Raw genomic sequence first — 25,969 nt, 5'->3', positions numbered from 1 at the left:
AGGAGAAAGTGAGGTCTGCAGATGCTGGAGATCAGAGCTGAAAATGTGTTGCTGGAAAAGTGCAGCAGGTCAGGCAGCATCCAGGGAACAGGAGAATCGACGTTTCGGGCATAAGCCCTTCTTCAGGCTTATGCCCGAAACGTTGATTCTCCTGTTCCCTGGATGCTGCCTGACCTGCTGCACTTTTCCAGCAACACATTTTCAGCTCTGATCTCCAGCATCTGCAGACCTCACTTTCTCCTGCCCATAGTGTTAGGTAAGGGGTAAATGTGGGGTATGGGTGGGTTGCGCTTCGGCGGGTCAGTGTGGACTTGTTGGGTCGAAGGGCTTGTTTCCACACAGTAATGTAATCTAATCTAAAAATTGATCAACCATGTGTGGCATCACCAACAGCCATATGCCTGCATCACCCACAATCCACAGGCCATGGAATATATCAGGAGTGGTAATTCTAATTGAGGTCAGCAGGGACTCATTGGATTGTACTCTCACCTCTGAGTTATGATAATTTTGGGTTTAAGTCTTCTCCAAAGATTTCAGCAGATAAAATAGAATAACATTCCAGTGCTGTGCTGTTGAAGGTGACATCTTTCGCATGAGCCATATATTATCCCATTCGCCCTTGTAAATTATCACAGGGAACTATTTCCAAAAAGACCAGGGGAGTTTTCCCTCATGTCTTTTGTCAATATTTATCCTTCAACCAAGAATCACTAACAAAGAAAAGGACTGTCAAGTCATTGCTTTTGGGAAGATTGGTGGGAATCACTAAGTTGCACATTGCAAGCTCCCACAAACAGCAATGGAACAGTTACTACATTAGCGATTTTCACCAGGTTATCAGGGAGAATACTTCTGAAAACAGCAAGTATGCAATGTATCACACCCAACAGATTGGGCAGTTTTGGTTTAATATATGTGTTCAGCTTCTGATAGTGCAGCTTTACCTCTGTACACTAGTGGAAGCATTAGCCTGTATTATGCGCAATAAATTCAACTGAGAATCTCTCAGCCAAACCCAAATTTGCCTAATTACTCTGACTTATCTCTTCACTTCTGCTCTCTTCAGTTAAACTGTTCTCCTCAACTTGGTTCCAAACCTAACATTTCTCAGGAAAACCTGATTAATACAAGAAGACTGATATGTGCTCAATTGCATGCAGTTGGTTCCATTTATCATTTTCTTGGAGATAAGGATAAATTTTAAAGGTAAATTATGTCCTCTTTTTGAACTTTTAATTCAGCTTTCTGAACCTCTGCTATAACCAACATCCGTTCGGAGCCACATGATGTTGAAGTAAGTTTGGGGAACATGACAGACAAGTGCTTAAGGAGAAGCACAGAACAGTTTTTCTGGCATTTTTTCAGAATTTAAATCAGTCTAGGAGACAGTCTGGACACAGAACATAACATTGGACTGAATCCCAGTACTGGACCAGGATTCATGTTCTTTTTTTAAAATTTGTTCATGGGATGTGTGTGTTTCTGGCTGGACAAGCATTTATTTCTCATTGTCCTTGAACTGAGTGATCTGTTAGGCCATTTCAGACAGCAGTGAAGATTCAACCAAGTTGCTGGGGATCTGGAGTCACATGTAAGCCAGGTTGGGAAAGGACAGCGGACTCCCTTCTCGAAAGAACACTAGTGAATCAGATGAGTATTTACAACAACTGATGATGGTTACAGGGTTGCCATTAAACTAACTTTTAATTCCAGAATTTTACTAAATTAAAATCTCACCATTTGCCTTTTAGTGAGATTCGAACCCTTGTTCTCCTTAACATTAGTCTGGAACTCTGGATTATACTTAATGGATTTTCCAGCACCGGCCATATCCCATATCAGAAGAAGAAAAAAGCGGTTATTCTTCCAGTTTTTAGTTGGAATATTGCATGCAATTCTGGTCTCCTTCCTATCTATTGGAAAGATGTTGTGAAACTTGAAAGGGTTCAGAAAAGATTTACATTTCACGCAGAGGGTGGTACGTGTATGGATTGAGCTGCCAGAGGAAGTGGTGGAGGCTGGTACAATTGCCACATTTAAGAGGCATTTGGATGGGTATATGAATAGAAAGGGTTTGGATGGATATGGGCCGGGTGCTGGCAGGTGGGACTAGATTAGGTTGGGATACCTGGTCGGCCTGGATGGGTCAGACTGACGGGTCTGTTTCCATGGCTGTACATCTCTATGACTCTATATAATGGGAGCCATTGGCGTTTCTTGTAATGTTTTTTGTGATTTTTTTTGGAACAAAGACTAAAATCAGGCAAAATGAAAATCCTATACTTTTGACATTTTATTTTTCAAGGATGTGGAGCAGTATAGTTTAATAATATTCACACTGGTGCAAGAAAAGTGTTTATATATACTTCAGGGCATATAAACAAGGCATTCAGACCAACATGCCTAGGCTGAAGACTATGCTACGCAAAAGCCTTCATCCACTCCTCTCTATCTAACTCTGGATATAGAGTTATGGAGTAAATAGACTCACATGCAGTGTTACTTGCACGGAGTTAATTATAACACAGAAGGATCGCCATTCAGCCCATCAAGTCCATGCTGACATTTGATGAAGCAGACTCAGTCAGTTCAATTCCCTGTTCTGTCCACATAATTCTGTCAGTAGTTAAGTAATCCCTTTAAGCATCTCATCTTCAGGAGATCCTGCTTTTATTTCTGCCTTCAATGCATCTGTAACTCTCTCAATGGTTGGGTCATTAAATATATTCAAGACTGAGATAGACAGATTTTGAACTATCAAGAGAATCAAGGGTTGTAGGGATAAAACAGAGAAATGAAATTAAGGTTTATCAGATCAGCCACGATCTCATTGAATGATAGAACAGACTCAATGGGCAGAAGGACCTACTTTATGTCTTATGCTCTGTCTTTTTGAAGACCCAGCTGACTCCGTCAGCAGTGATGTTACTGAGCCAATAATTTTCATCAATGACTTTCCTTCCATCATTAGTTCAGAAATGCGGATTTTCACTGATGATTGTATAATGTTCAGTGCCATTCATCACTCCTCAGGTCCAAATGTAGCAAGACGTGGACAACATTCAAGCTTACACTGATAAGTGGCAAGTAACGTTCATGTCACAGAGGTACCAGGCTATGATCATCTCCAACAAGGGTGAATCCAATCATTTCCCCATTACATTCAATGCTATTACCATCACTGAATCCTCACTATCAACATCCTGCAGATGACCAGAAACAGAACTGGAAGAGTCACGGAAATAGCAGCTACAAAAGTAGATCAGAGGCTGGGAATTCTGTGGCAAGTAACTCACCTTCTGACTCCTAAATGCCTGTTCACAATCTACAAGACACAAATCTGCAGTATGATAGAATACTTTCCACTTGCCTGGGTAAATCTATCTCCAATAAACCCAGGAATCTCAATACCATCCAAGACAAAACTGTCACTTTAAACCCATACCCCATCCATAACCATGTCCACCATTTTCAACACACACTTTGTTCACCACTAACACGCAGTGGCAGCAGTAAATACTATCTGCAGTAACTCACCAAGGTTACTTCAACAGCAAATGTGTGACCTCTGCCACCTCGATGGACAAGGACAGCAGATGAATGGAACACCAGCATTTTCAAGTTTCCCTCTACCATCCGACTTACAAAATCCCAGACCTAGCAGTACTGTTGTTACACCTACAATGTTAGGACTGTAATGGTTTCAAGAATACAGCTTATTACCATTTCCAAAATGGCATTTAGGGATGGACAATAAAAAGTAGCTACTTTGCATAATTAAATAAAAAACACTTTTACCCTCTCCCTTGACTTTTCTTTCACGTCAGCATTGTCCTTATCGGGCTTTGCTTGTTACTGGTTCCCTGACCATATGGGTGTTTTCCTGGTGGTGAAAATATCGAATATTTTGCACAATGGTGTCTTCACTGAGTCCCTGCATTTACACACACACACATCGGTGTTGTGGGGAAAAAATAACAATTGCTAGTGTGGGGATGGAAAAAAATATTTAGAAAAAGGATTTTTAATCTCTTCAGTTCAAGGGACTGACTCCAACAGCCAGTGTCCTAAAAGAAAACTTTTAAAAGTTGCAAGAAAACCCTCTTTGTGCAAGTTTTTGATACTTGTTCTATTATCTCCTTATTTGGCTTATCGTTAATTTTGTTGTCTGATCACATTCTTGTGAAGTTTCTTGGGAACCTTGATCAAGTTAACAATGCCATACAATTGCAACATCTTGTCCTACAATAAATTACTTACAATGCTACATAATGTGTTATTAGCTGTTCCATTACTGCAATAACATAAAATCATCTGGACACTGAAGAACGTATTCAACCCCTCCATTTGCTTCTGAGCATTCAAACATTATATAGTCCAAATGTTACAAGCACCAGTCACAAGTATCTTGCAAGAAGCAACACAGAATTGAATGGGCACATCTATGAGGTATCCCCAGTATGATTGTGGTAAGATGGTAATGCCCCTGGACTAGAAATAATCCAAGAGTCTTGGCTACATCTTTGGGATTCATGGGTTCCCAATTAGATTAGATTACTTACAGTGTGGAAACAGGCCCTTCGGCCCAACAAGTCCACACCGACGCGCAACCCCCCCATTCCCCTACATTTACCCCTTTACCTAACACTATGGGCAATTTAGCATGGCCAATTCACCTGACCTGCACATTTTTGGACTGTGGGAGGAAACCGGAGCACCCGGAGGAAACCCACGCAGACACGGGGAGAATGTGCAAACTCCACACAGTCAGCCGCCTGAGTCGGGAATTGAACCCGGGTCTCTGGCGCTGTGAGGCAGCAGTGCTAACCACTGTGCTACCATGCCGCCCACAATTCTAGTGGGTGGAACTTAAATTCTCTTACTAAATTTGGAATGTAAGGTTAGTCTCAGTGATGGTGACCATGAAACTGATCTGTTCATTGATGTCCTTCAGGGAAGGAAATCTGCCATCCTTACCCAGTCTGGCCTACAGGTGACTCCAGACATACAGTGATGAGGTTGACTCTTAACTGCCCTCTGAAGTGGTTCAGCAATCCATTCCTCATCATTAGGGATGGTCGACAAATTCTGGCCTTGTCAGTAACATCCAAGCATTGAGAAATGACTTTTAAAACTTGATTTGACAGTGAGATATGTGATTTATTTGCTTACCATGGTCTTCATCTCCTTAGAGATGTGCTTGTAGAATTGACGCTCCACATTCCACGGTGAACCAATGTTGGATATTGAGTTCGACCTTGTCCTGTTAAGCTTTGCAATCATTGCTTTCTCGTCCTTCTGCAATGAAGATGAAGTATAGAAAGCATTAGTCTTGAAAGTGAAGGGAATTCTGGACCAAACAGGAGAAGAAGACCAAGTAAGGGGAGAGGCACAGCAATGTAATGGTTATAGTAATGGATCAATAATTCCACAGATCTAGACTAAACATCTAGTTGGAATGTGAGCTTAAACCTCAGTGGTTTGAGAACTGAAATTCAGTTTTTGAGACAATGGATGTAATGGCTCTGTTCTATACTAGATTATGGAGGGGACAGGCTTTACAAAGACAATGGCAGAATTGAAGGATAATGCCTCTTAATGTGCGGGACCCATCTCTAGAACAGACAAGAATAATAGGTGACATAACAAAGGTCTTTACAATTTAGAGAGAACTGATAAGCATAGATATGAAGAAAACTTTTCTATTTCTGTGTGAGTAAAAATATTAGGGACTATAAATATACAAATAGTATGTTAGTATTTAGTATAAATTAATTACTTCTAAATTTAACAGAACTCAGGAGAAACCTCTTAACCCAGAGGGTGGTGTATTGTACAATACTCACACCAGAGTTCCTGTATCTAATGCTTTTGTATATTTAAGTGACTTATGTCTTCAACTTACAGACTAGAACTGCAGATAACTTCTTCCTGCTGCTATTATACACCCGAGCTTCAATGAACTCAGCTTTAAGTGACCTCTTCAGAGTTTTATTCCAACACTTCAGGTCTGGGAGTAACCCTAAAAGGCAATTGAACTGACAATATGTCCTTCCCTTCTCAGGAGCACTGGTCTACACAATAATTCTATTCCAAGAACATCGCAGGACTGCCTAAAACTCAAAGTAAAACTGAAACTAAAAATCTCCCTCTCTAAGCTGTGAGTGTTTCTATTAATTTATATTAAAAAAAATATAAGTTCTAAACCTTAAAGCCCCATTATTCACCTTGCCGTATTGCAAAACATTGCAAAACAAACAAAAAGTCAGTTAGTGGTGCACATTAACATATACACTCTAAAGCCAAAGATTAAAAATAGTTTTAAAATAAATCATCATTATTTTAGACATACTTATAAGTTAATTTTTAACATCAGACAACAGAAAATCCACAGGTTGCTAACTCAAAACCCAAAAAGCTAAAACTTAAAATGTTAAAATATTTAAATCAAACAATTTGCATTGTAATGCATATTTGGTGTATCCTGAAATATCCCCTTCCATTATTGCCACTGTATCTCTATTGACCCATTTGTTGACTATGATCAAGACAGGGCTCAATAGAATTGTGGAGGTATTAAGGGTACGACTGGAATGTGTAAATGAAGTATAAAATGTGTAAAGTGTACAAGTGTAAAGTCATGAAGGGCATTAAGGGTAAAACCATGAGGGGCATAGATAAGGTGAATAGCCAAGGTCTTTCCACCAGAGTAGAGGACATAAGTTTAAGAGGGGAAAAGATGAGGAGCAAACTTTTCTCACGGAGGGTGTTGTATTTATGGAATGAACTGTCAGAGAGAGTGGTAGAAGCAGATACAATTACAGTATTCAAAATACATTTGGACAGGATAGGAAAGATTTGGAGGGATGGGGCCAAATGGCCTGTTTCTGTGTTGTATGCCTGCGTAGAATCATCTATGATGCTAATGAATAGTGCAACAGGTTACAGGGACTGAATGGCTGACTTCTGCTGCAATTTCTGATGGAATTCTTTTATTTACCCGTTTTTGGCTACATCCCACAATGAGGTATGTCTCAATGTTATGATCCTTCAAATAAACGTTCCGCTCGCCTCCAAAACCTGCCTCCACTTCATAATCCCCGTTCAGATAGTTCAACGTGGCTTTTGTGATGTGGATTCGCCTAAAAGCAGGAAGAGACACTTATCAGAGAGTGAAAGGATTAAGAATGGCCGAGCAAATTGCACAAAAGAATCACCAACACAGCATTTTCCCTGAAGATTTCAGTCTCCAATGTGATCTAATCCAAGGGTTTAGAGATTTAGTGAATAGTGGGCATGAGGGTATAATTTACAGACTGGAATCTATTTGATGATTTAAGAGGTTTATAAATGTAAAATTGGACGCACAGGAGAGAGTTAAAGACTGGAATCTAATTGAGGGGCTCAAGTGTTTAATACAATGGAATGTATCATCGTTTGAGAACACCATTTGTAAGTTCCCCATCAAGCCATGCACAATCTTGATTTGGAGCTGTTTTGCTGTTCCTGTACTGTCATTGGGTCAAAATCCTGGAACTATCTTCATAACTGCATCCAGGGGCTCAGGCGGTTCAAGAAAGCAGCCCACCATCACTTTCTCAAGGGCAATTAGGGATGGACGATAAATATTGGTCTAACAGTGATACTCACATCTGACGAATGAATCACAGTAGGAGATTATTTGGCCTATCTTGCTTGCACCAGCTCACTGGGAGAGCTATCTGACCATACACACTTCCTCTGCACCTTTCTCCCTAGTCCAGAAACTTGATTTCCTTTTATGTATTTCTCCAATTCCCTTCTGAAAGTTACTATTGAAGCTGTTTGCACCAGCCTTTCAAGCAGTGCTTTCTAGATTTCCAACTTTCTGTATTCAAATATTATTTTTCTTACGGTGCCATTGTTTCTTATGCTAATTTTCTTAAATATGTATTCTCTGGTTGCTGATTCTTTTGCCCTCTCACTAGTACATAGAATAATGGGCAGTTGGGAATGAGTTGCAGGTTAGTATTTTAATGTCCAAAACTGCAAAAATAAAACTTAGCTATCAAGTCAAGCTTCACTCTAAGATCTATCGCATCCAGTATTATCATCACTAGCTCAGTCTTCCAATTTTTCTTTGATCATGGAATATGGCTGTCACTGATTCGGCCACCATTTTTGTTCATTGATAAATTGTGCTTGAGATGGTTGGGTTGAGCTAACCTCTTGCTGCTGCAGTCCATTGGGTGTAGGTATACCCATATTGTTTATGTGGGAAAAGTTTCAGCACTGAAGGAACAGTGACGTTTTTCCAAGTCAGGATGGCGAGTGACTTGAATGGGATCTTTCAGGTGATGGTGATCACATGCATCTGCTGCCCTTGTTTTTATAGATGATGTGGTGGTGCCAGTGTTGGACTGGGGTAGACGAAGTCAGAAGTTACATGACAAACAGAAGTCACACCACACTAGGTTATAGTCCAACAGGTTTATTTAAAATCACAAGCTTTCAGAGCACTGCCCCTTCGTCAGGAGAAAGTGTTCACCATTCAGTGTTTTGTAAAATTTCACCTTACGAAGGAGCAGCACTATGAATGCTTGTGATTTCAAATAATCCTGTTGGACTATAACCTAGTGTGGTGTGACTTCTGTTATTATAGATGGTAGTGATGGTTGGTTTAGGAGGTGCTGTTGAAGGAAGCTGGGTGAGTTTCTGCACTGTGTCTTGTGGGAGTGAATGTTGAAGGTGGTGTCAAAGCAGTGGGCTGTTTTGTCCTGCATGGTGTCAAGCTTCTTGAGTGCTGCTGGAGCTGCACCCATCCAGGCAAGTGGAACGTAGTCCATCGTATTCCCAATTTGTGCTTTGTCAATGGTGGATCGGCTTTGAGGAATCAGGAGGTGAGTTATCCTGGAACACAATGCTAACAACACATGGACTGCAGTGATTAGATGGCCCACCACAACCACCTCTTCACAGTGATGAGAAATGGGGGTTTAAGTGGTGGTTCTGCCACTGTTGTCTACACTCCAAGAAAAAAAATTATAAAAATCTTTGTACACAAGATACAACTGTGATAGCAAACGAATTTAACATGGGGACATCACCTTTAGGGCGAATTTTGTCCACACACATATATACCTCTCAATTTTAAATTCCTTCAACAGCTCTTTGCTAATGCTTTGAGAACAATGTGCAGGGGCAAGGACTGAGCCAGAAGAGGCCCAAAATTTTTAAAAACTTTATTCAGTCAAAACTCTGGAATTTCTTGTATATCCCTCGACTATTTGCATCTTCCAGCATTAGTAAGAAGTCCTTGTTTGTCTCCATAGCCCCAGTGCCTGTGCTATTCTCCTACATTATCCCTCAGACACTTTCTCCCACTCAATGATCCCATGGGTCCCAGGCTGAATCTTGGTTCCATATTGGTGTTCTCGCTCCACCACTGATTTCATGGGGATTCAGGGGAAATTCACCAATAGCAATTTCACCCTTTGCCTGCTCATTGCTGAGTTCAAACAAGCACTATTTTTCTTGGAACATGGGTCTGATATTGTATTGTATGACTTTTTTTTAACTATAGATGTAAATGCTTATAAAAATGGATTAGGTATGTGGTATTGTCAAGCTCTCAAACGATTTAAATCCTTCGCCTTCTAAATTTCGATGCAAAAAACTTCATGTGAAAATAAATTTAATGTCTTTATGAATTGTAAAAGATCATTCTTTCAGTTTCAACAGCTTTTCGATGACATAACCCTGGGAGCTAAGATTTTAGAATTATTACTGGTTGATAGCACCCATAATCTGTCATTATTTCAGTGATGGGTGGTATACATTGACAGCTTGATCAACAGTTCCAAGTGGTTATTAAAGGATCAGCTTTTTTGATATAGGGCTTTAAGTAAAAATGTTTGTTTCTTTAATATAAAGGAATAATTCCTTGAAGGAATTTACATGTATCGAAAGGCCTTACATCAATCAGAGTTTTTTTTATGTGATGCAGTCTGTATTAGATACTTAGATCTTTATTTTATTTCTTGTTTTGACAACCACCTGATGAAGGAGCAGTGCTCCGAAAGCTAGTGCTTCCAATAAACGGTTGTACTATAACCTGGCGTTGTGTGATTTTAAATTTTATTTCTTCTCAGCTTGGTTCCTGACATCTGTTAAAGTACGTACTAGCTGAGGGGAGTCATGAATCCGCTAAGAGGGGAGTGAGTGTCAACACGATACCCTCAGTGCAAAGGGACACGTTAACCAGTGTGTGAACATGCGCAGAACAGCCAACATGCTTAATATAGTTTAAGTGGTGCTACTGTGAGTGTCACTCTATAACGATGACCAAAGAGCAGCTTTGTTGACTTAATATTGATGATCATGTGAGGAGGGCAGACAGGAGGTGCCAGTTTGTGGTTTATGAGGCTGAGGATAAGTGCCAGGCGTGTTGCGAGCAGCTCAGTTTTGGGCACAACTTAATCTTACCCAGCCTTGCCTCCTGCTTCCATGTGGTTAGCCAAGGTGACATCATTTGACCACACGTCAAATTGCCACTTGCGGAGTCCAAGGACTCCACAGTGTACTCGTCCGCTGTGAATCCCGACTCGCATGTTTACATTCACACCTGTCACCTCTCGGACCAACCTACATGGGGCAAGAAAAGAAATGATAGCAAATGATGCAGTGTGTTCATGTTGCATGCATTAACATTTCAATGATCAGCATTTTCGTTTAAGAACACCATTCAAATGTTTTCTTTTGTGAAAATTATACAAGATTTAACATTTTTCTCTGAAAGTTTAGAGGAGGAACACAGTAAGGGCCAACCTAAAGAGAGAACAAATTCTTGCATTTGTATAGCACCTCTCAGTACCTCAGAATATCCAAAGGTCTTTCACGGCCAATTAAGTACTTTTGATTTTGGAAATCGTTGTGGTAATTTAGGAAACACAGCAGCCAATTTGTGCAAAACAAGCTCCACCAAACAGCAGTAAGATGCCATCTGGATGGGTATATGAATAGGAAGGGTTTAGACGGATATGAGCCAAGTGCTGACAAATGGGACTAGATTAGGTTAGGATATCTGGTTGCTATGGACGAGTTGGACTGAAGGGTCTGTTTTGTGCTGTACATCTCTATGACTCTGTTAGGTAAAAACGAGGACTACAGATGCTGGAAACCCAAGTCTGGATTAGAGTGGTGCTGGAAAAGCACAGCAGGTCAGGCAGCATCCAAGGAGCAGGAAAATCGACATTTCGGGCAAAAGCCCTTCATCCATTCCTGATGAAGGGCTTTTGCCCGAAATGTCGATTTTCCTGCTCCTTGGATGCTGCCTGACCTGCTGTGCTTTTCCAGCACCACTCTAATCCGATCTCTATGACTCTATCAACCCATGTTGTGATATTGCCTGAACGAGAGAAAAGTGTTGCCTGGGGTTCGGGGAGAACCACTTCACTTCTATGGGATAATTTATATCCATCTGTGAGGGTACGTAGCCCAGAATTTTAGGAAACTGAGAGGAGATCGTATTGAAACATATAGAATTCTCAGAAGACTTGACAGGATATGTTCAAACAGGCTGTTTTCCATTGTGGAAGAGATTAGGACCAGAGGGCACAATGTCAGGATAGAGGGTCACACATTTAAAACTGAGATGAGGGAGAATATTTTTCTCTTAGAAAATGATGAGTCAGCAAAATTCTTTCCTGCAGAGAGCAGTCGAGGCTGAGCTGTTAATTATATTCAAGGTTATGACAGACACATTTTTAAGGAAATCAATGATGATGGAGAAAAGGTAAGAAAGTGGGATTGAGGATTGTCCGATCAGCTATGATCTCAGTGAATGATGGGCTCAATGGCACACATTTCTCTATTCATTCACAGGATGAAGGTGTCGCTGGCTATTGCCCATCCCTAATTGCCCACAGGGCAGTTAAAGGTCAATCACATTACTGGGTCACATGTAGGCCAGGCCAGACCAGGCCTGGTAAGGATGGTAGTTTCCTCCCTTAAAGGAGCATCAGATGGGTTTTTCTGACAATTCATGGTCACCATTAATTTCAGATTCTTTTCTAACGCACTCAAATCCCACCATTGGCCGCGACAGGATTCAAACCGGGATCCCCATAAAATGACCTAAGTCTTTGGATTGATAGCAAAAATACCACTATTCCATGGCCTCCTACCAACTGCTCCTATGACTTCTGGTCTTCTGGTTCATGCTCTGATCCAAAAGATGGCGCTTCCCTCAGCACTTCATTGGGATTGCCAATGTTAACTTTGTGCTCAAATCTTTTGAATGGCCTTGCACCTACAATCTGCCGACTCAGGGACCAAGGTTTGCTGGAAGGGATTAAGGATCTCACCTCAAGGGAGAAAAAGATTCATGTATCTGATATCTAGCATGTCCTGTAAGGTCAGGACTCTTTCTAACACATGCAAAACATCCTCAGTTCTGACAGCTTTAATGCAGATATGTGAACCCACGTATCTACACCAAACTGGTTGGATGTCGGCACTTAGATTACTGAGCAAAACACAAACAGGCATAACCCAGGAATAAATTAACAGAGAGCCAGGGTTCACTCAGATGCCTGTCTTTAATTAATCTTGCCTATACACTCGCTAATGCCTAACAACCTTGCGCTGTGCAGATACTGAGAATGCCAGTGAGGGAAAGAAGGCACAGGGACCACAGTAAACAGGAAACCAACAGGATATCTCCTTAGCCACCAAAGATAAAAACTAGAAAATAAATTGTGCAATGAGAAATGAATTTCGTGTCAAATCAGGTTTACATTCTTTAACGGGATATGGATGGTAAAGAGTCAAGAAAGTGTGGAGATGGAAAAGGCACAGCAGGTCAACCAGCATCAGAGGAGCAGGAAAGTCCTGATGAAAGATTCCAAACTGAAATGTCGGTTCCCCTGCCCCTCTGGTGCTGCTTGAGCTGCTGAGCTTTTTCCAGCACCACACTTTATCGATGCTGATTTCCAGCATCTGGAGTCCTCACTATCTCCATGTGGATGGCAAAGGCTAGCACTTGTTCCCCATCACCTTACTAGTTGTGGACCCAGAATCATATATAGGCCAGCCCTATCGGGAGGTAACAGTATAATGGAAATGTCACTGGACTCGTAATCCAGAAATCCCAGAACATTAGCCTAGGGACATGGATTTGATTCCCACTGTGTGGTGAAATTTGAGTTCAAGGAAAATAAGGAATTATAACGCAAGCTTATTGACTATCAATTGTTGTTAAAACCCATATGGCTCACTAAAGGAATTCTGCTGACTTATACGTGACTCCAGACTCACATCAAACCGGCTGACTCTTCACTGCCCTCTTGGCAATGTGGGATAGGTAATGGATGCTGGCCCAGCCACTGATGTCCAGGTATGAGTAAAAATGACAGCAGATTTCCTTCCCTAATGGGTATTAGTGAACAAGTTGGGCTTATACAATAATCATTTCATGGTGACCATCACTGTGACAAGCTTTCAATTCAGGTGTTACTAATGAATTTAAAATCTACCAGTGATTTCAGTGGGGGGAATATGAATCCAAGCCCCAGAGCATTACCATAGATTATCTATCCAATACCACTCTCCCACGGTCTTTCTCTGCAGAGGGAGAATTAGAGAGAGAAAAAAATGGAAAGAATAAGTTAGAAAGAAAAATCAATTCCAATTTGATCTATAAAAACTGCCTCCAAAGTTCCAAACGCTGAGAGAATAAGATTTATAATAGCAAATGAAAAAAAAAATAAAGAACCGCAGATGCAGGAAATCAGAAACAAAATCAGAAATATTTGGAAAAAGTCAGCAGGTCTGCAGAGAAAGCAGAGTTAACCTTTCGGGTCCAGTGACCCTTCTTCAGAACCTCTCCAAGTTTGACGAAGGGTCACTGGTCCCAAAATGTTAATTCTGTTTCCTCTGTACAGATACTGTTAGGCCTGTTGACGTTTTCCAGCAATTGCTGATTTTGTTTGTAATAGCTAATGTTGGCACCAGACATGTTACTTAGCAGTAACTAACACTTGGCACATTCTTAGAATCGGAATTAGTTCTGGAACTGCTACCAGAAGCCGTTATTAAACAGTACTGGTCTCAGCAGCAATCTTGCACAGAGAGTCAGCTGCATGCGAGAAGTCATAAATCTTAATCATTATTAACATGAGTTATTTCACTAGTTTCATAAAAGCTTGACCACATAATGGACCCATACCTCCAACAGAGGTAATCATTGACCCAGGTCACCTTAACATGGGGTATTTAGGCACATAATTTAATTTCTCTCAGCTAATCACATGATCTTATAACAATTAAAGGGACCATTGATAGCATAGTCAAACGCACTTAAGGGCAATTTTTTTTTTCCTTTCCAATTTTCCCCTGCTTCTTCCCAAGGCACACCAACTCACATTTACTTATGGATGTAGGATTAAGGTAAAAAGGGGTAAGTTTAAAGGAGATGTGAGAGGCAAGGTTTTCTTTATACAGAGAGCAGTAAGTGCCTGGAATGTGCTACCGGAGGAAGTGGTGAAGGCAGACACAATCGTAACGTTTAAAAGGTATCTTGACAAATGTTTGAATAGACAGGGAATAAAGGGATATGTACTTCAAACGTTTTTTTGTTTAGAAAGGTGTTATGTGTCGGCACAGTTTTTGGTGCACTGAAAGGTCTGTTTCTGTCCGGTACTTTGTATAAACAGTGATAGACAGATAAAGACTTTCTGGTCTAACAAATTTGCCACACACAATTGAGATATTCCATGTATCATAATACATACAGCCTCCAATCTGAATCTTGGGTCCCCTCACTATTTCCAAAGGCTCACTGATTTTGTCTAGAATGATGGATTCCAGTTAAAACTTTGATTTGCATTTACAACGTGCCATTCACAACCACAGGACATCACAAGATGCTTTGCAGTGAATGAAATACCGAAAAGTAGTAATTGTTGTAATGTGGGAAATGTGGCACCAGTTTGAGCAAAAGCAATTTTGTTCCTGAAGTGAAACAAGGTAGATTAACTCTGTTTGCATACCGAATGTCTTTTGGAATTTGTCTGTTTGTTAACTGCAAAATATTATTCTCCTATTTTCTGGAACTCCTTGGACTCTCTATGATTAAATTTCACAGAACACTTGCAAACTCAGTCACAAGATAAGCTTATGGTAAGATAAAATAATTTGAAGAGAGAACTGTACAACGGCGATTGTTCCTGAATAGAATTGTGTGTCAATCATGGTTCAGACAGAGATCTCTGATTTATGTTTGTTTTTATTCTGAGGACAGCTAGGTTAATAATGTTGCCATTGCCAGTTTGGCACAGGGCACAGAATAGGACTTTCTATTGTTCAAGAAACACTCAGTGTTGTCAAGAATGTTTAAAAGTAAGGGACCTTCCATTGAAGGGTGAGATGACAGAGAACATAATGGCATGGTGGTAATGTCATGGGACTAGTAGTCCGGAAGTGGGGGCGAATGTTCTAGAGACATGGATTCAAATCCCACTATAGCAGATAGAGAAATCTGAATTCAACAAAAGTTTGGGTGTAGGAAAAGCATACAGTCTAACCATTGTCACTTGTTTATAGAAACCCATCTGGGTTATCTAATGGAAAGGAAATCTGTATGTCCAAACCTGATTGGCATATATGTGGCTCCAGAACTACAACTGATCTGAACTGCCCTTTGGACAATTAGGGATTGGCAGTACATGCTGGCCGATATAGTGATATCCACATCCCATGAATAATAAAAAAAAGTTGCGAGGCTTTGGAACTCTCTTCCCCAGAGGCAGCGAAGGCAAGTAATTAAATATGTTTAAGCTTAAATTAGACAGATTCTATGTTGACAAGGGAATCAAACACATCAGAAGTAGATATGAAAGTATCAGATCAGCTGTGATTTTACACATGCCAGGACAGGTTTGAGGGCTGTGTAGCCATCTCCTGCTGTTAATTCATATTTTTGTATGAGATGGAGTTGGTGGAGGAGGCGAGGGTTGAGAAAGAAGGAAATAACTGAAGGCAGTGAACGGCAGAAGATTGTTCTTCCTTATAGCTGGTGATGAAAAGAAAGTAAAAGCAAACTTGATCCATGCAGTGTGTATCATTTTCTTCTTCTGGTACATTTGTAATGAATGCTGGCATGCAATTTCAAGATCACAGGCAGTGCTGATTATTCCCTAAAATAATATCCATTTACTTGCAAGACGCATTGGACGGCAATTAACAACAGAACATGATGATACTTATTTTTTGTTCATGCTGTAGCCTTTAGCCGTTATGTTGCATTACAATATATTTTGTCAACTGGCAGCAGAGCAGACCTAAGGTTCGTTGGAACATTTCCTGGTCTCAGTCAGTGGAAGAAAAAGGTGAAATTAGACAAGTGGGTTAGGTTGGAGGTGACTAAGAAGTAAGGCTTCTGGCTTGCTTGACAACTGCATAACATGGCTTATAATGATTAAATGCATTCAGATTTGGATATCAGGTAGCAATTCTGGCTGGAAAAGACTGTGATTGACAGTGTTTGGTTTAGGTGTCTTTGTGCAATGGAAGCACATGCTGGAATTTGACACTGAGTGCCAGTGAAAATTCCACTCATTAATTTTATTGTGTGGAATTTCTGTTATACTTCAAACCTTGAATTCCAGTGTGAAAAGGGTGCATGTTTGGAAAATGGTCCTTCTCACGCTTTCAAGGTGAGAGGTCGTGCTTTCAAGGTGAGAGGTAAAAAGTTTAAGGGGGATACACGCGGGAGGTACTTTACACAAAGGGTGGTAGGTGCCTGGAATGCATTGCCAGCAGAGGTAATAGAGGCAGGCACTGTAGATTCATTTAAGATGCGTCTGGACAGATGCATGAGTATGTGGGGAGCAGAGGGATATAGATGCTTAGGAATTAGGCAACAGGTTTAGACAGTGGATTTGGATCGGCTCAGGCTTCGAGGGCCGAAGGGCCTGTTCCTGTGCTGTAAATCTTCTTTGTTCTTTGTTCTCCTACCTGCTGGGGAGAGAGTGAGGACTGCAGATGCTGAAGATCAGAGTCGAGAGAGTGATGCTGGAAATGCACAGCAGGTCAGGCAGCATCCTGCTTCTCAGATGCTTTTCCAGCACCACACTCTATCTTATGTATGAGACCCAACCTCTGGCTTTCTCAATCCCGTTCCCATTAAACTGCTGACCACCCAACATTCACTTCTGATCTCCACCTTCGGCAATATTGTTCATGCTTCTCTTTCTTCAGGTATTGACCTACTCTCCTTTTATTCCTGATGAAGGGCTTTTGCCCAAAACGTCGATTTTGCTGCTCGTCGGATGCTGCCTGAATTGCTGTGCTCTTCCAGCACCACTAATCCAGAATCTGGTTTCCAGCATCTGCAGTCATTGTTTTTACCTACTCTCCTTTTCAGATGTGCTATCAATGTCCCTTATAAAAAAAAACCCTTGACTTCATTATCCTTGGGGGTGTTCAGAGGCTCATGCCCAGAGCCATGAAATGAACTCAGGTGGACTTTGTCTTAAATTCATTGTTTTCTTTTTCTTTATTATATTATTGTGGAAGGATTTATTCTTAACTTTTTATCGCTTTACTTTTGAATTTCTACTGTTGAAGGTCTATAGTGCTGGACCTTTTATTTCCCTATTTTCTAATTTCTTTTCCCTAAGAATTTGTACTCAAGAACCCACACCTAAGATGGCAGCTTAAGTGGTGACTTTTCTCTGTATTCAGGCAAGTACATGTGACAATAAAGCTAATTCAATTCAATTTCCCCTTTTCTCCTCTCAATTCTCTAAATATCGCTCTTCAAATTTGTGCCCATCTTTTCCAGAACTATTAGAATTCCACAATGTATATAATTCAGAGCAGAGTTTGTTTTTTATATATTCACTCATGGGATGTGTGCATTGCTGGCTCAGCCAGCATTTATTGCCCATCCCTAGCTGCTTTTGAGCAGGTGATGGTGACCTGTCCTCTTGAACCACTCAAGTCCACATGTTGTAGGTTGCCATACAATGCCCTTTGGGAGAGAATTCCAGGATTTTGACCCAGCGACAATAAAGAACGGCAATATATTTCCAAGTCAGGGTGGTGAGTGGCTTGGAGGGGAACCTCCAGGTGGTGTTGTTCCCATGTATCTGCTACCCTTGTATTTCCAGACGAAAGTGGCTGAGTGTTTGGAAGTTGGTGTCTAAGAATCTTTGGTGAATTCCTGCTGTGCACGTAGTAGATAGCACACTGAGTGCTGGTGTTGTAGGAAGTGAATGCTTGTGAATGTGGTGCTGATCAAGCAGGCTGCTTTGACCTGGATGTATCCAGCTTCTTGAGTGTTGTTGGGGCTGCACCCATCCAGGCAAGTGGGAAATATTCCATCACTCTCCTGACTTGTGCCTTGTAGATGACGGAGTCAGGAGGTGAGTTCCTAGTTGCAGGATTCCTCGTCTATGGTCTGCTCTTGTAGTTATTGTATTGGCAAGTCCAATTGAGCTTCTGGTCAATGGTAATCCCCAGAATGTTGATAGTGGGGATTCAGTGACAGTAACACCATTGAATCTCAAGGGGTAATGGTTAGATTTGCTTCTTATTGGAGATGGTCATGGCCTGGCTTTTGTGTGGACCAAATGTTACTTTTGCCACTTGTCACCCCAAGCCTGGATATTGTCCAAGTCTTGTTGCATTTGCATGTCGACTGCATCAATATCTGAGGAATTGTGAGTGGTGCTGAACATTGTGCAAACAACAGCAAACATCCCCATTCTGACCCTAATTAGGAAAAGGCATTGATGAAGCAGCTGAAGATTGTTGGGCCTTGGACATTAACCTGAGGAACTCCTGCAGAGATGTCTGGAGCTAAGATAACTGACTTCCAACCGCCACACCCGTCTTTCTATGTGCCAGGTATGACTCCAATCAGTGGAGAGCTTTTCCCCCGATTCCCAATGATTCCAGTTTTGCTGGGGCTGCTTGATGCCATACTTGGTCAAATGCACCCTTGATTCACTTCTGCGATTCAGCTTTGGTCCATGTTTGAATCGAAGCTTTAAAAGGACATTGTTAAGTTGGTGGAGTGGACAGATAGGTGGCAGATAATTTTCAATCCAGGGAAGCATAACGCGACAAGTGTTGGTAGGAAGAACATGGAGAAATAGTAAAACAATGAAATGTGCTATTCCAGTGAGGTACATGGACAGAAACCTAGGTGCATATGTACGTAATGAATTAAAGGTGGAAGGCCAAATGAGAGAGCTGTTGTTAAAGCATATCTTATCCTAAGAAAAACAAAAGTTTTAAATCTGACTAAAATGTAAAGGTAAAGTTGCCATAATTTTACCAGACTATAGAGCTGCTCCCTCATTAGAGAGAGGCAACTGGTGGTGTTTTAACCTGAGGGTCAATCCACATCAGGTGAGGGTAAAGGTTGAGACAGACAATCCCTCATGATCACCTCAGTTAGTGAAGGAATTGATTCCATACTGTTGGTATCACTCTGCATTGCAAATCAGCCATCCAGCCAAATGAGCTAACCTTCCTAAATTGGTCTTCCTCCGATTTCGAACTTTAACTTTTAGATTCAGTCTATCCTTTTCCATCACTACTTTAAAACTAAAAGAATTATGGTTGCTGGACCCAAAGTGCTCCCCCACTCAGTAACTTGCCCTGCCTTATTTTCCAAGATAGGGCAGGTTTTGCACCATTTCTAGTATGTACGTCCACATATTGAATTAGAAAATTTTCTTGTACACATTTAACAAATTCTTCTCCACTCAAGCCCTTAACATTCCAGTCTATGTTTGGAAAGTTAAAATCCCCTACCATAACCACCCCGTTATTTTTAGATAACTAAGATCTCCTTATAAATTTGTTATGCAATTTCCCACTGACTACTGGAGGAATCTATAGTACAATACAAATAAGGTGATCATCCCCTTTCTTAATTCTCAGTTCCATCCAAATAACTTCCCTGGACATATTCCCAGGAATATTCCTCCTCAGTACAGCCATAATGTTATCCCGAATCAAAAACGCCACTCCTTCTCCTCTCATCCCCCTTTCGATCCTTCTTATAGCATCTATTATCTGGAGCATTGTGTTGCCAATCCTGTCCATCCCTGAGCCATGTCTCTGTAATTGTTATGATATCCCAGCCCCATGTTCCTAGCCATGCCCTAAGTTCATCTGCCTTCCCTGTTAGGCCTTTTGCATTCAAGTAAATGCAGTTTAATTAATCAGTCCTACCTGGTACTCTGCTTTGTTCCTGCCTGTCCTGACTGCTTGACTTGCTCCTTTTCCCAACTGTACCAGTCTCAGATTGATCTTTTTACTTACTATCTCCCTGAATCCCATCCCACCTTCCCTCCACTTCCCCCAACCTTATTAGTTTAAATCCTCCTGAGCAGCTTGAGAAAATCTCCCTGCCAATGTATTAGTCCCCTTCCAATTTAGGTGCAATCCGTCCTTCTTGTACAGGTCACTTCTACCACAGAAGAGATTCTAATGATCCAAAAATGTGAACCTTTCTCCCCTGCACCAGCTCCTCAGCTAGAAGGAGCCAGGTTAATGCTTCCACACATGGCAAGAAACTATCATCAATTGTTGTGAAAACCTACATGTGACTCCAGACCGATATGGATGCCCTCTGACATGGCCTAGCAAGCCACTCAGTTCAATACTGGTTAGGGATGGGAAACAAAGTGGTGTTTAAGGGACTTTCAGGTCAGCACACAAAATGCAAGGAATGGAGGATGTCGACTGAGGGCAGGCAGAAGGGATTGTCTAAATTGGCACAACATCATGGGCCGAAGGGCCTGTTTCTGTGCTGTACTGTTCTATACACCAAATGCTGGCCTTGCCAGTAAAGCCCACTTCCCACGAAAAAATATTTTAAAAATGATGAACTTTTCACAAGGCTGCTGCTAGAAAGCCCCACAACAGAATCGTTAGAGAAATTCAGGTGTCAGAGGACATGGAGTAGACTGTAGAGAGAGTTAGATAATGGGCAGAAAGCAATAAGTCAGGATAAACTGATGTTCACTGAGATTGGAGAATGGATGGAAGTGCAGGGTTGAAGATGCATCTATAGATAATTTGAGTTTGGATGTGGAAAGCAGAATCTCTGAGTATTCCAAAATGAAGGGGAAAGCAGATAAAGGGTAGCGGAAGGCTGGTGGGACTGGCAAACAGATGGCGGACACATTTATTCCAGTGAACTGTGAAAATTAATATATTCTAGGGAAAAGAAACAGGAAATGGGAGCAAACAAACAATGGAATGACATGAGGGATAGGAATAAAAAGATAGATCTTTGTCAAGTCAGTCATGGCTCAGTATCAGAACAGGAGATTGTGAGTGTCCATTCCAAAAACTTGAGCAAAACATCCTGGAATGATAACTGAGAGAGCACTGTACGATAGAAATGCTTTCTTTCAAATGAGATGTTATGCTTTCCTTACGAGTGAACATGTTGGATCCAATGACATTATCTGGAAAGGAACAAGGTTGTTCTCTCAAGTGTCTGGGTCAATATCTATCCTACGTCACCAAAGCAACAGATATATTTGTTATTGCATGGCAGTTTGTAGGAAAATTCTGCAAATGGCTGCCGTGATTTCTATATTATAACAGTGAGAGCACTTCAAAAGGTCGTCATTGGTTCTAAAGTTCTTTGGGGGACTTTGGAGACCCTGTACAAATGCAAGCCTTCCTTTTTTAAAAGTTGTTCCATAAAAAGCGACAGAAATCGGAATTACTTTGAAGAGTTCATGCTTGGAATCGGCAGTCAACTTGTTCATTCCAGATGTTACAGATTAAATCCATACAAAAGTCACCCCCACATCTGAAAGCATTCTGCACTGCTCTGTTAAATGCTAGAATGAAATTTTAATGTCGTCATGAATTAAGATAACATCGGCCCTGCTGGGTCATATCCACTCAGTTTTAATTCCTTTTTATTTGTTTGAAATATTGATAGGTAACAGTGCAGGACATGTTCTATCATGATCAAATTGCTGCTAATAGACTATCGTTCTTTTTTGGATAGCTGCAGACATCAAACACTCATTCAAGGGAACAATGGACAAGGAATGTAATGTGTCATTTAAATCAAGAGATTGTGGGTTCAATTCCCACTCCAGGCTAGCATTGGCAGTGACAGCACTGAAGAAATGCAGCACCGATGGAGGGGCTTGTCTTTCTGATGTAATGTTAAACTGAACTGGAGACTTCACTGCCCACCCCCTCAGCACCACATCTTTCCTCAAATCTCCATATCCTTTTATAGCTACTCTTCTCAATCGCCCACAGTCACATCTTGTCCCCTAGATCTCCAAACCCATCTATCTCCAACAACCCCCTTTCCATGCCACATCTGTTCTTTAAATTTCCACACTCCTCAGTCTCCATCCCCTCTCCCCAACTATATCTCTTCCTCTAACCCTACACATCCCTCGATCTCCAACTCCACCTGCCAAATTTCTTCCCACAAATCTCCACAATCCTCAACCTCCAAACCATTCCGTGCCATATCTATTTCCCCGGATCTCCACACTCCTTCTCTCCAGCCACATCTTGTCCCCTAATCTCCAAACTGTTTGACCTCCACAACCTTCCTCCTCAGCCACATATCGTCCCCAGAATCTTCACACCCCTCGATCTCTACCACCCTCACCAGCCACATCTCTTCCACTAAATCTCCAGTGCCTCTCAATTTCTACATAATACCACCACTCCCAAAATTTATCACCCTCTGCTGCCCACAGGTCTCTCAGACTGAGCAACAGGAAACTCTCCCAAATGCCTTTGGAACACATCCCAGTCTGATCCCTGAGCACAATGGATGCTCAGTCATTCAAGAGAGAGACTGACAGATTCTCACGCACTAAGGGAATCAAGGGGATATGGGGTTATGTCGGGAAAGTGGATTTAGGAAGCTAATCATCCATGATTGTATCGAAACGTCGAGCAGACTGGAGGGTCCAAATGGCTTACTCCCGCTATATTTTCAACCAAATAAGCAGATTGCCTGGTCTTTATCCTAAAGTTGATGATGGAAACTATCTCTGCAAAATTAGTCTGGACAACAGAAACAGAAACCAGGAGCAAGGTTAGGCTATTCAGCCCTTTGAGCTTGTTCCATCATTCAATTTGGCTACCGCTGATCATTCCAACTTAGTACCCTGTTCCTGCATACTCCCCTTATTCCCTTTAGCCTTAAGAACTTTCCTTCAATGTTTTGGCCTTTAACCACTTTCTGTGGTAGAGAATTCCACAGGCTTGCCATTCTCTGGCTGAAAAGAAATCTCCTCATCTCAATGCTAAATGGCTTAACCTGTATCCTTAAACTGCAACCGATGGTTCTGGACTCCCTGGACACTGGGAACATCATTCCTGTATTTATCCTGTCAAATCATGTTGGAATTTTATGGGTTTTTAAAAACTCCCCCCCTCATTATTCTAAACACTAGTGAATATAGTATTAACTGATCCAGTCTCTCTTCATATGTCAGTTATGGCATCTCAGGAATCAGCCTGGCTAAGTTTCCTACATCATAATAGTAACCACAACTCAAAGATATTTCATCGGTTGCAATGTGCTTTGGGATATTCTGAAGTCAGGAAAGATGTCACATGAATACAAGCTTTTCTTTTATAATTAAACTTCAATAATAAGTACTTTTTTTCTACCAGTGTCATAAATTTAGGTCTTTTTCCTTATAGGATTATTCAGCAATGGAGGAGGCTATTCAGTCTGTTGTGTCTATTCAGCCCTTTCAAAGGAATACTTAACTAGTCCCAAATTCGCAGGTCATTCCTTATGCGCTGTATGTTTCCTTGTCAAATATTTATCTAATTCATTTGAAAGTTACTATTGAAGATTTACTCCTCATTTACTTTAAACCCTTATAATGTTGAACACCACTGCTAAAGTTCGCCTAAACCTTATCTGCCTTAAGTAACTACATTTCTGGATTCTCTTGTCTTTGTACATACTGAGTTCCCGCACGCTAATGTTTATCAAAGCCAGGCATCATCACTCAGTGCTGGAACTTATCTTTAGCTTCATCTTGGCTTATTACGAAAGCCAGGCCTCATTATCGTTAGTGACCAAATCCAGGCCGAAGCGAGCCTCATTGGTCCTGGTAATTGTTTAAACAGAAAAGACCTTGGTCAGCCAATATAAACTGGCTCCTCACATTGTTCTGCTGACTGATCTTCTTGGCCTCATTCTAATTAATTATGCAATCCGACTAATTACATCCAGCCTGAGCAGTCTCTGAGCAAATCTTAATCCAGACAGAGTTTAGGGTATTTTTCTGATCATTCCGTTCAGAGATGTTATTACACACCTCTGCAGCCATTGTGATTTGAACCTGGGCTTCCTGGCCTGAGTTAGGGACACTACCTCTGCACCATGCGTCCTTGTTCGAATTTATTAACCCCCAATTCTCACGAATTTAGAAGGAAGGATTTGGATATGTTACAAATGAGGAATGGAGAAGTTAAAGATTGACTTTGAGAATGAAGAGATTGAGTCCTGAAGAAGGGTCTTGGCCCAAAATGTCGACTTCTCCACCTCCTGGTGCTGCCTGGCTTGCTGTGTTCTTCCAGCCACCTGTTTGTCTCATTTTTGTCTTGGTCTGATATGCCATATTGAAAACCTATACATATCAAATATCTTACATGTATGAAGATTTGGCAACTATGCCAAGTTGTCACAAATCAGCTCCTTAACTGCAGTCCATTTGACCTCTTTCCTCTTTTGAAGGCATCAAATTATGATAGTCTGTAGTCAACTATTGACAGCTCACCTGAATGACTACTCTTGGCAGTATGGGGTCTATAATTGAGTCGATAGGGATGACTGTGAAGGCGGAGAAAGTGAGGTCTGCAGATGCTGGAGATCAGAGCTGAAAATGTGTTGCTGGAAAAGCGCAGCAGGTCAGGCAGCATCCAGGGAACAGGAGAATCGATGTGAAGAAGGGCTTATGCCCGAAACGTCGATTCTCCTGTTCCCTGGATGCTGCCTGACCTGCTGCGCTTTTCCAGCAACACATTTTCAGCTCATGACTGTGAAGGCTCCAATCCTGTCCTTACTTGACCAGCCTCTCTCCAATGGAAGCTATCAGGAACACCAACTGATAATTCGCTCTGCATCCATCCATCCTCTTTCTTCACCACCCCCATCCCCCCACCACTGTATTCTGTCTTCATCTCTCCAGTCCCCCCATCCCTTCTCATCTCCTCCCGTCTTGACTATGACTATACCTCCAGCCTCCTGTTCCCATCCCGCCACTCCCGATCCACAACTCCCTCTCTCAACTGCTTCTTTGTTACCACAAAGTAGCAAACCTACAGCACACCCTAGTGGGAGGCTGGCTCAAGTCAGTAAATTCCACTTTAACCCTAACCCTAAACCTACCGCAGGCCTTAAACTGGGACTTGCCTGTCCTTCCAATTTCATTACCACAGCTGATGATACCTTGATTAGTTAAACCATCAGGAAAAATTTATGCAGTCAATGCTAGTTACCTCTGGTGCTATTTATTATACTTCTGGTGAGTATTTGGTAGCAAATTAATTTGAAGGAGTTCTTGAAGACCAAGAGACTAAGATGTCTACTAGAATGACAAGAGAGTCAGGGGCAGAGGTTAGCATAGTGGCCATCACTAAGGGGGAGGTGCTGGGGAAACTGAAAGTTCAAATCACCTGGACCAGATGGGCTACACCCAAGAGTTCTGAAGGAGATAGCTGAGAAAATTGTAGAGGCACGGGTGGTGATCTTTCCGGAATCAGTGGAGTCAGCAGTGCCCAGAAGACTGGAAAGTGATGAATGTAACACCCCTGTTTAAGATTGAGGGAGGCAGAAGATGGAAAATTACAGGCCAGTTAGTCTGACCTCGGTCATTGGCAAGGTGTTAGAGTAGATCATTAAAGGTGAGATTGCAGAGTACTTGGAAGTGCATGATAAAATAGGGCT

At 41.5% G+C, this 25,969-nt stretch overlaps 1 protein-coding gene across 1 annotated transcript in view; it reads right to left on the bottom strand.

Annotated features, from left to right (window-relative positions):
- The window catches only part of adcy5 (adenylate cyclase 5), a 401,945-nt gene that overhangs the window by 93,571 nt on the left and 282,405 nt on the right, over nucleotides 1-25,969 (bottom strand). The window contains exons 6-8 of the mRNA XM_043694258.1: nucleotides 10,468-10,626; nucleotides 7,004-7,145; nucleotides 5,176-5,301 (exon numbers count right to left, since the gene is read on the bottom strand). Coding sequence (XP_043550193.1) covers nucleotides 5,176-5,301; nucleotides 7,004-7,145; nucleotides 10,468-10,626 — 427 coding nt within the window. The remainder of the gene's footprint in view (nucleotides 1-5,175; nucleotides 5,302-7,003; nucleotides 7,146-10,467; nucleotides 10,627-25,969) is intronic.

Source organism: Chiloscyllium plagiosum, chromosome 7 (assembly GCF_004010195.1).
Source record: "Chiloscyllium plagiosum isolate BGI_BamShark_2017 chromosome 7, ASM401019v2, whole genome shotgun sequence".
NCBI classification, from domain to species: domain Eukaryota; kingdom Metazoa; phylum Chordata; class Chondrichthyes; order Orectolobiformes; family Hemiscylliidae; genus Chiloscyllium; species Chiloscyllium plagiosum.
The sequence above is the reverse complement of the archived record's forward strand: the minus strand, read 5'-3'. Positions and strand labels throughout refer to the sequence as shown.